This window comes from Vidua macroura, chromosome 3 (genome assembly GCF_024509145.1).
Source record: "Vidua macroura isolate BioBank_ID:100142 chromosome 3, ASM2450914v1, whole genome shotgun sequence".
In the NCBI taxonomy this organism is placed as follows: Eukaryota; Metazoa; Chordata; class Aves; order Passeriformes; family Viduidae; genus Vidua; species Vidua macroura.
In genome coordinates, this window is record NC_071573.1 from 66,400,329 (window position 1) to 66,413,451 (window position 13,123).

A 13,123-nucleotide genomic window follows, 5' to 3' on the forward strand; every position below is an offset into this window, starting at 1 on the left:
AATGCCTGTATACAATGTCAATGCCTGTATACAGCTAATGCACAGCGCTGGGTTCCGGAATTTGCAGCCAAGTCGGAACATTATACGGGACTTCTAAGTTATCTGAATGCATTGTCAAGCTCATTACGATGCTTAGTTTTCAGTACTAGCTATTTTATCAGTAGCTGCCAGTGAAGTCTTCTAAGACGGAGGCATCAGGCCACGCAATGCAACAGCCAAGGGGCTGCAACTCCGCGGTCAGAGATGTCAGCTGTACTGGTAATTTACACAGAAAGTTTAAAAACGCAGGGCAAAGAGAATGGTACCCGCACTCGATTTGCAACAAACTGCACTACCACAAAAAGGCTCGTAACATCCCCTTGAGATTCCTACGAAACTTTGTCCCGGCACGAGTATGGACATTACACTTTCTCCCCGAGACACAGGGAGAGCAGAACTGCCTGTTCGCGCCTGTGGGACAGCGGCTGCCGGCCCCAGCCCCAGCCGGAGCAGACGCGGTGCTGCCGCTGACCCAGCGCCGCCCGCCGCGCCCGGGGCTCCCGCCGGGGCTGGGGAGGCGCGGCCACAGCCGGGCGCCCAGGTGGCCTCCCCCTGCCTGCTGCACGCAACTTGCCGGAGACTTTTTCGCCGCTTATCTGTCTTATTAAAAAAAAAAAAAAAAAAAGTCCTAATTAACAAAGGTCAAGAAAGTAGTAGTATACATCTACCGTAAGGGTGGTTACCACTTTAATCTCGCAGCTACTCAGACACAGGGATAAAGCCGGCGAGGATTAACCAGGTCAGCTATATACAGCCCTGAGAGCAGCTCAGGCTACGCTCCCGCAGAGCAGCGAGGCGAGGACGACGGGGGCAGCCCGCCGCACCCCTCCGCTCGCCCCCAGCACGGGGAGCCCCCGGGGCCGCGCCTGCCGACCCTCCCCGCCCGGCCCCGGACTCACCCAGCGTCTCCGCCCGCAGCCAGAGCGGGGCCGAGGCTCCAAGCAGCAGCGAGAGCAGCAGCGAGGGGGCGGCCCGCGCCCCCCCGGTGGGGCCCATGGCTCCGGCTCTCGGCGGGGCGGGCAAGACACAACTTCCCCACTTCCCTCCTGCTCCTTTCTCTTCCTCTCCGCTTCCTCCTCCTTCTTCTCCTTCTCGTTGGGGCGGCTCCGGAGCCAGCCCGCGCTCCCGCGGAGGGGGGCGGCCACCTCCCGGCATCCTTCCCCCCCGCAGGTGTTTCTGCGGAGGCGGAGAAGGGGCCGTGCGGAGCTGCCTCTGGCCCCGTGCCCCGCCGGTGGCCGGGCTGCAGCGCTGCCGCCTCCCGCCTCCCCGGCCTGGGGCTGGGGGTGGAGAGAGGAAACGGGAGAAGGGGAAGCGCCACTATTCCCATTGGGCTGCCGCTCGGGGTATCTCCTCCTCCTGCCGTGGACCGAGGGGCCGGCGCGGCCCCGCCGCCCCCTCCCCTCGCCGAGTGCTGCTTCTCCCACCCACCGCCGCTCTGGGGTGCTGCACCGGGGTCGCGGCGTTTCCCCAAACCCATGCAGCCCCCAGCATCGCCTGCGAGCCCCCGAAGCTGGCGAGCCATGTACATGTCCACATACATATATACACGCACTCGTATATAAGAGTATGTTCCTGAGGAAACAGGATTATTTTGCCGTTCGCAGGCTAATTCCCAGGCGTCGCTCCCGCTGCCGCGGCGGGAAGGGGCGCGGGGATGCCGCAGGGTGTGTGCGCGGGGGCGGACGCGAGTGGGGCCGGCGGGCAGTGCAGCCGGACGAGGCAAGCGGGAGCGTCCGGCCCCTTCAGCACAGCTGGGGTCGTGATCGGGCTTCTCGATCCTGAGGAAGTGAATACGCGCAGGTTTGCAAACCGTATGGTTAACCTGTGCCAGCATTGTCTGTTACAATTATGGGCTGAATTAAATAGGAGTCTTCTAAAGTATGCTGTGGGCATCTCTCTCTCTGGGTGGGACCTTGACTGTCCAGCTCTGAAGAAACCTGTGGCACAGGGAGGGTTGCAGATGCACGACAGGGAACACAGTGCCAGCAGCTGCAGTAGACCCGAATGTTAAGCAGGCTCCAATGGTTTGCCTTTTAAAAGTACGCTGGAGAATGGAAGGTGGGCTGCCTGACTCTGTACAGTCTTTTCGGGGATGGGTTGCTGTGAGGCAGGTGGATTCACACTGCTGGCAGGTCAGGAACACTGTGCTGCTATGCCAAAATGAAGTACAGAATTAACTTGTTTGTCAGAGACAACATTGCTAGATTTTATATTATGTTAGAAAAAGTCAAGTTTGGTAAACCTTTATTCTAATTGCGCTCTTGTTTTGTAAGTGTTAATGTCTGTTTTTTAACTTTTCAGACACCATATGTGATCAGGCATATTTTTTGCCATGTACCCAGTACATTATATTCTTGGTATATGTATTTAACACACATTGGTAGTATTTGAGACTTACCCTTCTTTTCAAATGAGAGTTTGAAATCTAGACTAAAATGTTAGAGATGATATAAGGCAGAGAGAGTGTTAGTGCAGCAGTTTGGTGGTTAGACTAATCCTCACTAGATTTTACCAACAAATTGCCAGCATCCTTCTGGCTGAAGGAGGTTGGGATGGGTCACTCTCTTCAAGACTCTGAAGGCTGAGAGACTTTTAAAGGGGAACATGTCCATGTGAATAAAAGTGGCCTGTTCTTGTACTTGTCTCACAGATTGTCAGGAGCAAATCCATACAAATGAGGGTGATTATGGAGACAAAGGGGCCAGAAAGTCAAACTCTGCAACGACCTCAAAACTGAATTTAAAGACCCCACAGGAGTGGTGAAAATATTGTGGTCACAGAAAATAGTTTTTCCAATACCAAATTCTGGTCCAAAACCTACAAACAAGACTCAGCATAAATGGAAACCTGAGGGAGAGAGATGGATAATACATATGTTGCAAAACATATATCATCTTTGAAAGTGTGGTAGTTGTTGAAAAGCAATATAACAACATATGAGCATGCATTGTTTTGTATTTGTCTCAACAGGCAATCAAAACCAGTCAGTCCTACATGGGTTGGTACTGGGAATTATACTGATTTGTCATCAACTGAGATCTAGAATATATTCTCTAGTAATAGTGCCAAGTTCTAGTTATATTTGCTAAGAGTTATCATAAATATGGACAGAACAGTCATGCAGGTCAATCCCAACTAACCTTAGGCAAGCAGTAGTGTGATAAACCAGCTTTAGTGATCTTGGGCATTAATGTGCAAAACACTTTGCCATGGAGCTTGCAGATAATGTCACTAGTGCTGATCTCTCCACAGAACTTGGATGGTTGGAAATTGGTACAGGCAAGTTAGGAGCCTTGGAAGGCCAAAGCAGTTTTTGCCTGTCACACAGCTCCAGAGGCTCAGAACAAGGGGGAAGGTAGGTTGATAGATACCATGAAAGGAGGCTTTCTTTATCTCCTGGGCGATGGAGGCCTGGCAGTGCCCTCTGAGACAGAGAGACAATGATTCAATTCGCAGTTATTTTTATTTCAGTGATTCGTAGTGAAATGATAAGTTATGCCCTTGAGACTGGGGCTGTAAAATGTCTGGGAGTGGTATTTATTTTCCATTCATGGCCAGTAAGGACAGCACTGGTGGAGGGAAAGCGTGCAGGCTGCCTTTTCAGTCTCACCACTCTGGGCTCAGCCGGAGCTGGTCGCTCGTCCAAGGCCACGTGTTTCCTGTTGCAAATGTGTAGTGCTCAGGGGGAAGCCCTGCTCCTCTGGACAGTGTTTAGAGCACAGCTTTCCTATTGACTTCAGCAGGATAATAATAATAATAATAATAATGCAATCAGTGAAGTAGCTTCTTTATTATTTATTTTGCTATTAAATTCTCATTACTATGCCCTCTCTCTGTCAGTTTTCAATGTGCTGTAGGCAAAGAACTTACTGTCAGCTTCCAAGATTGTTTAATCATTAAGATGAATGAAATAGTTTATAGCTCTCAAAGTTGCTATTCACAAGGACTTGTGTAACCCTTGTCACCTTGCTACACTGGTTCATGTGTACTTTCCCAAATACCCCTATGTAAGGAGGAGAGTTAAAAACAGCTTTTAAATAACTATAGTTTTAAAGGCAAGTGCTTTGAGTTAAGGCAAAAGACTAGCTCAGAAAGAAGGCATACATTGAGCCTGACTAATACGTTGTCACATGGTGGGAGCATCACAACAGCAGAACTCACTGCCAAACCACTTCTGACAGCTTGATGCAACTGATTTTGGTCACTAACACTGACTTAATTTGGAAGAGACCTGATTCACCCAAACCATAGCTACTTTTTAGCATGAGCATATGCCTTTACAGGTAGTTTTCCAAGGGTATGAGTTAGGAGTATTTTATGTGTTTGTTGCAAATGGTATTAACTGAGTCACCTACAGCTAGATAATGTGTCTCATCGTTCACCGTATGGATGCCTTTACTGTGCAGCCACCTGCACGTGAGCTGTTGAGTTTTTACTCTGCAGACCTTTGACCCCAGGATGAACAAAAAGCGAGTGAGGACTTCAGGATAAAAACAGCTCAAAACACTTAAGGTTTTGAAGCAGGTGGATGGTCAGTATGGGGACATACCCAGGTTTCATTTGTAGACTTGTACAGTCTCTAGCTTCGTGGATTTACTTTCTTGACCTATACTTTTTATATACTGTTACATAATTGTATATAACACACAAAGAGCTGCTTCTAAGCAGACCTAAATAATCTGATGAGTCCTTGTGTTCCTTGTGTAATGTTAAACTGGTAGTTTGTCTGGGGCAAGGGGCAAGGGAGGAAGGAAAAAACACACCACAGAGTTCGCCTCAGCTTATCTTGCAAGCTTGACACTGTATATATTCTTCCTTTCCAAAAGCATCTTGTTCTGTACAAGTTCTAGGGAAAAAAAAATAGAAACCAAAACCTTAATTTATACAAAGAGGTTTAGGTTTCTTCTTAATAGAGCAGTCTTGCTTCTGTGCAGCTAACAGGAAAGTTCCTGCTCTTAGTAAGTGGAAAGCTTTTTCTCTGCATAGAAGAAGGGGGAGGAATTGAAAACACAATGAGGTAGAGAGGACCCGAGGTTACAAATTACAAAACAGCAAGAACAATTCTAGACATTGAGAGGTATGTTAATCTCTTCATTAGCAGAAGGATAGCTTGCAGATTGAGAGGCCTTTTAGCAGTCTTTATACATGGGCCGGGTTTTGCATTTTCACTGGGGCAAAAGCAAATGGTATAGTGGATTTACAGGATAAAGCTGAGAACAAAATGCTGTGGTTGCTGATCTCCGTGTATTCAAGGACTGTGTTCTGCCAGAAGTGTATGTGATGGTTATATAAAAAATTCAGAAAATAAAACACATAAAGGAAAATCATTAAATGTGTCTAGATGCAACATTTGTATAAACTGCATGAGGAGTCCTCTCTGTTAAAAATTATCAGACTACAGCAAAGTCATTGCTGCCACAAGGCTGTGGCATGACTTAGGAAGTTTAGCAAATTCCTTGAGATATACATGAAGTATTCTGTGTTTGTAAAGTATTTTATGGACGCAATGCTCTATGCTTTGTTTATATCATTGGAATCTAAGGCCTTGCCCATGGAGCAGCACAGACATTTCAGCCTGTAAAACGCCACCCTCCACTAAGGTCTGCATTCCATTAAACCATGATGAGATGGACTGATCTCCAGGACTCCTCTGGATATTCATCTAGCAACTGTTGCAAAAAAATTTTGACATTTACCCACTGGAATTAGAAAAAATCTGCCCATTTGTAGTAGGCTGTGGAGCTGTGCTGTCCTTCTCAGAGCCAGCCTGGGTTCTGGTGAAGTTCATGATACCAGCTTCCCTCCTTGCTTAATGTAAGCATCCCTCTCCAAGTGTAAAAATGCCCAGGAGGGAAGGAGTCATAAATAACATTTCCACTTTTCAAGTAGTTCTGAGCAAGTAGCTAAGAGGATAGCATGACCAACGCTTCATTAGTACTTTGAGGCAAGAATCAGACAGAAAAAAAAATTCTTCTGATAGAAAAAACAGTTTAACTTGCTCTAGCACAGGTCACTGCCTGCACCCATATGGGTGAGATGGAACCATATAGTGTCATTATGTAATTACACTGGTAGCAAGAATCCCCAGGGGGGAGAGACCATAAATATTCTTAGACTTGAAGAACATGAAAAAAGAAATAGCAGGCAATAAATTCCGGGAGAGAAAACTAAACCGCAGGAGGCTTCAAGACTTTTGTCTTAACCATAGGTCTTGTCTGAGTGGGGGTGGCTCAAGAGGGCTCTTCCCAGCACTGTTAGGGAATGTCTATGGGATAATTGGATGCTAAGAGATAAGCAGCCTCATTCACTGCAACAGCAGCAGTTGGGTGTAACTCTAATGAGAGTCATATAGAGGATGAATGTGCACTTTTCATCACTTTAATTGCTGTAACCTATCCAATCATGTCACCTATTATGATGTAATTATGAGATCAAGTTGAAGACTAATCATTTGTCCCACTGCCACATATTTTGCAGTTTCTCACAGCTGCTTGATTGTCTTAGGTCATAATTTTTCATACTTTCAAGGAAGAAGAAATAAAGTTGCTAATCATCTGGATTTTGAAGACAATCAACCAAACATGCTATGCTGCTGTCAAGAAATATGGGGCAGAACATTCCTTTTCATTTATGCATATTGTTTTAGGTTTGCCTTGAAAAATGTTATGATCTAGAGATTCATGACACTCTTTGTCAAAATAGAGCCTACTATGTTATAACTTATCAGTTTGGCAGCATCCTTGGTCATTGTCAGTGACAAAGCTCTGATTGTTTTTTATAGGTCTTTTAAAGAGTTTTATGTGATGCTGCAAGATATTAGTCCTCATACTTTTAAAAAATGTCAAACATTGCCCATTAATACATAGGTAGTATGTAATTTTTAACGGTAGCATGTTTGGGATTTTCAAGAGGGAGTTCACAGCTGAATTTGCACAGTCTGCATTTTTCCCATGGGAAACAAGTAGTCTTAATCATTTACTCATGTTTATGAGGTTGCATCCAAGTAGGAGCTAAGAAATTACTTGTGCAAAATATGAAGCAATCCAGTGGTGACTTCCAGGAATAACCATTTATATTTGAACCATGTCTTTTAAATAAAGTTAGCAATTGATCTAGTTATACTCTTTCCCAAAAGGTGTGGAGTAGTGGGAAATGAATGCAAATAAGCAGGACTTGATCATTTCTAATATAGAGAGTGTGCCACTTATGTACACTGGAGAGGGCAGTTTATGTGCTGGTTTGTTGATCATGATACCTCTGGCTGTATAATTAAGAGAGCTGAAAGCAAATATGAGCTGAGTGCCTGCTTGATTTAAAAGAACTCATCCAGTTTATTCCAGATCTATCTTGTCTTCCTAATTTCAAGGATTATCATGCCATGTTGCAGTTTTCTTGCAGGGTATGATATGAACTCAGGCTGAAAGTCTCAGGAGTTGAAAAGTAAGACCTTCTTTCTCTTCAGTTCATTTGTTTCAAGAGAGAGGGAGGGGAATCATGCTTATTAATTTAGTAATTATGATGTGTGGGACTGTGGTCCCATCCCCCTCCCTGTGCTCTGTACAGGCCCTGTGGAAGTCTGCACAGCAGTAAGCCAGTTATAGTGAAAGTATAGCTCATAAATCTGCAATAATAATTATGTGTGGTGAAAAAGAAAAAGCTTCTTGTGCAACTTTTCTACATAGCATTGGGCCACTATGCCAATGAATCACAAGGTCACATTCTTGTAATTCATACTGTGGATCACAGCTGTATATATAGTTTAAGGATTCACTGTGAATTGCTTTTGAAGCCAGGCTATTTATTGAATGTAAAAGCCTGATCAAATGTAATCTGTCTCTGTAAAAAAACTTTTTGCCTTTTTGCAAATAATTAGAAAAATGTGAGTTTGAGTGAATATTTTCTCATAGTTTAATTACATTAATGTACTATTGTGCCTGTTATGAAATACAGAAAATTAGAGCTTGCTTTAGCTTCCTTGTCAAAGATAACTGCACAACCGAAAGTAAATATATCATGTTGGTGAACACTCAAATCAGTTTTGAACATTCTTTCTTCATAAGATAATAAAAGATCAATAATTGATATTTGTTGCCACTTAAAGTTAGGTTTGTGTGGACAGTATAATTTCTGAGATATTCCTTCCCAAAGCAAGAACTTTTAGCTTTCTTCTGTCTTCTTCTTTTCATTAAAGAGACCATATTCAGACATTATGTCAGACATGTATACTGGTAGTTGTTCTTGGCCCCGGGGCTCATAAATGGTCCTAAAGGCCTTTTTCCAAATGTGATATACATAGTTGAACTCGAGTTTAGTCTGCCTCCAAGACTTAAATTCAGCCTGTATTTTAATTTTTTGCTTTATATCCAGTATGGCATTTGTCCACCAAAATCAGATGTTCTTACCCTTCTTCCCTTGAGCACGATGAAGGTTTTGGTGCAGGGTGGTGAGGTTGGGCTGACTGTCCATGCGGATTCAGCCCAGGCATGCATCTCCTGTGAGCTGCTTGCCTGCACAGGTGAGAGATATAAGGGCCTGGGCCAGGCATTCACTGTGTGAGCAGCCCTGCTGCCTAACCTTAGTTTCTATCTGGGCATGTTGAGTTCCCACACTGTGTTACCTATTTCATACACATTTGTCCTCAATAGCTTAAAAAGTCTGAGTGAACCCTTCATGGCTTCATTCTCCAGTGGATGAACAGAGAATCTGGGAACAAGAAAACCTTCATCTGGCGTGAACAGCCGTGGCAGAGAACAACTGTTTGTGGCCAAAGTTCCTGTAACAACCCCCACCATCCAGCCACAGTTCCTCATGTGCACAAAGAATCAGGCAGCTTCACAGAGGAGATGCCTCGGGACAGTTGGGATTAGTCTGGCACAAAAGGATTCAGGATGCATGCCCAGAATGCCAAATGGTGAGCAGGGTGTTGGTGAAGTCAGCCACAGCTAAGACTGTTATCGACTGCTCCAACCAGGCCAAAACTAACCCAGGTAATAATTACCTGCTCAGGTCCTGCAGTTACCTCTGCTCTCGAGAGAAGATCTGAGTCCCTGCAGTTTCTGGATTTCTCATGCAGCACCCTGCTCGTGAGCGATTTACAAGGACTCAGCACCTTTTCAGGAGTTACCGTCATCTTTTAGGCTCAGACTTCTGCTATGTACATTTGAATACTGTACCATCTAGGCATTTATAGGTATTTGACTTGCTGTTTCAATAAAGATAAGCATGGTATATTAATCATTCATTGGGATTCATGTTAGCACGTGTAACTGTTTTCAAGCTGACTTTGTAACTTTTACTTGGAAAAGAGAGCAATCAAATGGATTTTGATTCATTCTCATGGTATTATATGATCCTCTCCCACACTCCCACCAATATGCTCCTGTTACCAGGGATCTAGAGAGGCAAATCTTATCCTCTAAATGAGCAGGAGCAGGAAGTCCAGCTGCTCTTCAGCCTTCTCTCAGTTACAAACCACTCTGGAGCACATGTAGGTAATTTCACATTGGCTTCTGCTGGTTGCCGCCTGGATTTGGTGGACCATGAACTTTCACTTACTTCCTTGCATCTTATGCCAGTATTTTTCCTTTATGTTCTTTGTTCTGTGTTACTGTCCCAGGAATCTTTTTTGTTGTTGTTGTTGCTTTGATCTGTAGAATTACATTAATGCAATAAAATAGCAAACACTGAAGCAAAGGAAATAAAAACAGCATGACAGAGATACCATAGTCAGAAAATAATTATAACATTTGCCATTCTCCCAAGTAAAGGCTAACTTGTTGCTATATAAAGGAAATATTATAGCTGTTTTGTTTTACTAGTCTTATAAAGACCCACTTAAAGACAATTTCTCATATGTAAAAACTTGTGTGAAAATGCAGTGAACTATTTTTACTGGCATACAGACGTTGGAGTACATCTACCTGGGCACTCTGTGCACCTGGAATCTCCACTAAATGAAACGTTACTGCTTAGTAGTCCTGTTTGGGCAGAGTCTCTTTCTTCAGATTAGTTCTTGGGCCTAATCTAAAGTACCTTGAAATTACTGGAGGCGCCTCTCTTGACAACAGTGCCAAATGCTCCTTTGGGCCCATGCTTTCTAGATTCTAGTGCTGTTACATTTCAAGATGTTGCTGTATCCATAGCTCTTCACTCTGCTCAACCTCTGCAGCTTGCAGAGCAATGGAAGACAGCATGTGTATGCACCTAATTTAAATTGCTGTTAGGATGGGTATTCCCCAGTACACTGGACTGAGAACACAAATGTCCAGGGAGGTTGAAGGATATGGTCTTTACTTAACCTATGCATTACCACAAAAGGACACATTAACCTTTTTTTCAGAGAATAGTCTTTCTCTGGTTTGTGGTTTAGTAGAAATCCAAAACATGGCTGGAAAATAAATTTTAAAAAGACCAAACAAAACAAACCAAAACAAACGCAAAAAACCCCCCAAAAAACCAACAAAAAAGCCCCCCCAAAAAAACCAAACAAAAAAATCCAACTAAGCCAGAAGAATCTTCTCAGAAATAATTGTTTTAGTTATTGTTTTAAAATAATTAATTCTCTTATATCCATTTTGGTATAGAGATTTTCTCTTTTTAGTGCATCCCTTTCTTCTTTGAGCTCCTCTGAGTCCTTTCAGCCTTAGAAAAGACATATAATTGTGTTTGTGCATGTAAGTAATACTGGAAAAATAATGTACTTTTCATAAACCAATTTAGATCTTTAATCTTGGGAGTATGAACATATGAACCTGTATGACATCCCTTGTTTAATGTTTCTCCTGTCTTAGCTTACTTTACATTGAGGTAGTGTTTGTCATTACAGCCTAAGCATGTAATTGTTCTGCAAATCTTTTAGGAGTCCAGATGCACTCACAATCAAAGGCTACCTCTTACTATTTGTGTTATCATAATGCAGAGAGAGGTCACTGCTCTGTTGTGCAAGATCACATTCAAACATGTCCTGAGCAGCAGGCCCTGCTCCCCAGGCTTCCCTCTATTAAGGGACAATGATGTATCAGACCTAAATTTAGTTAACAATAGCAGTTGTTAGAATGAAGGCTCAAACTAACTGCGTCAAAGGGTTCCTTTCTTTGCCTTACTTCCCCTCTTCCTGGAGCTCACCTGATGTTGTGTTGAGCTAATTCAATTTGCTGAGGTAGCAGAATGTTTTCTTGACAACAAGGTGAATGGCTTTCCTCTGTGCTGGGGACCTGAATTAGCTCAGTAGAGGATCCAACAGCGCCAGAGCTGGTGCAAGGGGGAGGGAGGGACCGCACTGCTCGGGCAGGGCAGGGCAGGAAAGCAAAGCAGAACAGAGCAGGTCAGGGACCATGACAGGGAATGCCAGGGCTGATGTCCTTCATAGGTGATAAATTCTCTCGGCATCGGGAGGATGCACCCTCACTGCCAGTGTGCAGGTATAGCTCTGTGTGCCTGTCCCCTCCTTGCTTTGGCATCTGCCTGGCTTCTCAGTAGCAAAAACTTCCTGAGGAGGGAAACTTCCCTCAGCCTGAAGGAAATTTCCTCAGCAAAAGAAAATAAAAAAGCTGGTTTAACACCCAAACTACCATCTTGCTGTGATTCTGACAGCATGTCTGTGCCAGCTCGAGGGTCAGCACATATGGCTGTGGGCAGATAATACTTAGGCTGTTTAAAAGCATTGCAATTAATTTAAAATCAATACATCTAAATTTGAGTGACTGCTGCTGCAGTCAATGGAGTTGGCAGACTCAAATCAGTGGCCTTTTGAGATTCTTGGATGATCCCTCCGCTACTGGTCCAGAAGGGCAGGGATTCCCTTGCTCAGGGGTGACACCTGCCAGCCAGGCCCTGAGGGCACACCTGGGATGGGCTGGCTCTGCCCAGCTGCACTGGGCTCCCCCATCCACCCGGGGACTGGAGCCCCATGCCAGCCCCTGAAGCCATCAGCCCCAGTGGTGCAACATCAGGGCCACTCTCCAGCCCTGGCCCACATCCCAACCTTGGCCTCTCTGTCCCTGGGAAGGTGCCTGATGATGATGCTGGCTGCCCTGCTCTTGGCTGGGGGTGGGATGGGTTCTGCCCTGGGAACCCCCTACCATGGTACCTAAACACTGCTAGTCCTGGGTGAACGTCTGGGGCTCTCTGCAACAGGGAGGGTGTCACTAGGGACCTGTGTTTAGGGAATGGAACAAGCCCCATGTTCCCCATAACAGGGGATTGGGCTCACAATGGAGGAGCTCAGCAGGGCTGGCCCTCATCACATTGATCTCTGGGGCTATGGAGCTCTGCTCAGGCCTTCCCCTGCACCTAGAAGGGCAAGGAGCAGACTTGTCTAAAGTCATGGCAGCTGTTGGTGTTCCAGAGGGGTTTGAAACCCTTGGAGGATAAATCCTGAGGTTGACTGGGCTGCCTGTGGTGTTGGTGCATGTTAGCAAGTTAAGACAAAGTGTTGTCTTGCCCACAGCATTTACCTTTTTAGCTGTTATTGCAGGTGGAAATGATGTGATGGATTACCATCCTCAGTATTTCTCCTCATGGTAGATCCCAGCTAATTATGGTCTTCCTGGGGAATGTTTCCCACTCCCTCAGAAAAGAAGGGATTAGATACAACTGTTTGTAACAAGCCTGTGTTTTAGAGAACATCTTTAATTTTGTTCCCCTGCGGTCAGGAGGTTTGCTCTTGCTTGTGCTTGTTCCTGTGCACCAGTGTCAGTGCCTGTACCCAGGGGTACTGCTCAGTCAAGAAGAGGAGGGTGGGAATTTATGGGGGGAAAAGGACTGGGACTCTAGATACCTACCAAAAGGTTAGTGGGCAGTGCATCCAAATAAGATTCCAGCAACACACTTTCTCAGGCTGGTGATTGTAATGGTCAAATCCAGTCCCTGGACTGGAGACAGTTAATTCCTGTCTCCATAGTGGGCACTGTTGCTTCTCAATCTGTAAGGAGCTCAAGGCAGATGGGCTCTCTCCTGGATTGCTGAATAAGCAATTTCTTTTTATGGAACTACTGGGAGATAAGATGTTCAGGTATTTGGGAATGCCATGGAAACCAGGAGATGTTAGAGGTAGAGACTTTTATGGGAGATGTTTATGCAAACT

General features: G+C 44.9%; 1 protein-coding gene and 1 long non-coding RNA gene across 2 annotated transcripts in view; both read right to left on the reverse strand.

Annotated features, from left to right (window-relative positions):
* Nucleotides 1–1,366, reverse strand: part of DCBLD1 (discoidin, CUB and LCCL domain containing 1) — a 46,215-nt gene extending 44,849 nt beyond the window's left edge. The window contains 2 exon segments of the mRNA XM_053974486.1: nucleotides 939–1,203; nucleotides 1,205–1,366. Of these exon segments, the coding sequence (XP_053830461.1) occupies nucleotides 939–1,203; nucleotides 1,205–1,366 (427 nt within the window).
* Nucleotides 1,367–9,033: 7,667 nt separating this feature from the next.
* Nucleotides 9,034–12,086, reverse strand: LOC128805797 (uncharacterized). Its single transcript, XR_008436569.1, has 4 exons — nucleotides 12,023–12,086; nucleotides 11,164–11,317; nucleotides 9,595–9,686; nucleotides 9,034–9,116 (listed from the first exon to the last, which is right to left on the reverse strand). It is a non-coding gene; the product is annotated as an uncharacterized LOC128805797 (long non-coding RNA).
* Nucleotides 12,087–13,123: the final 1,037 nt, after the last annotated feature.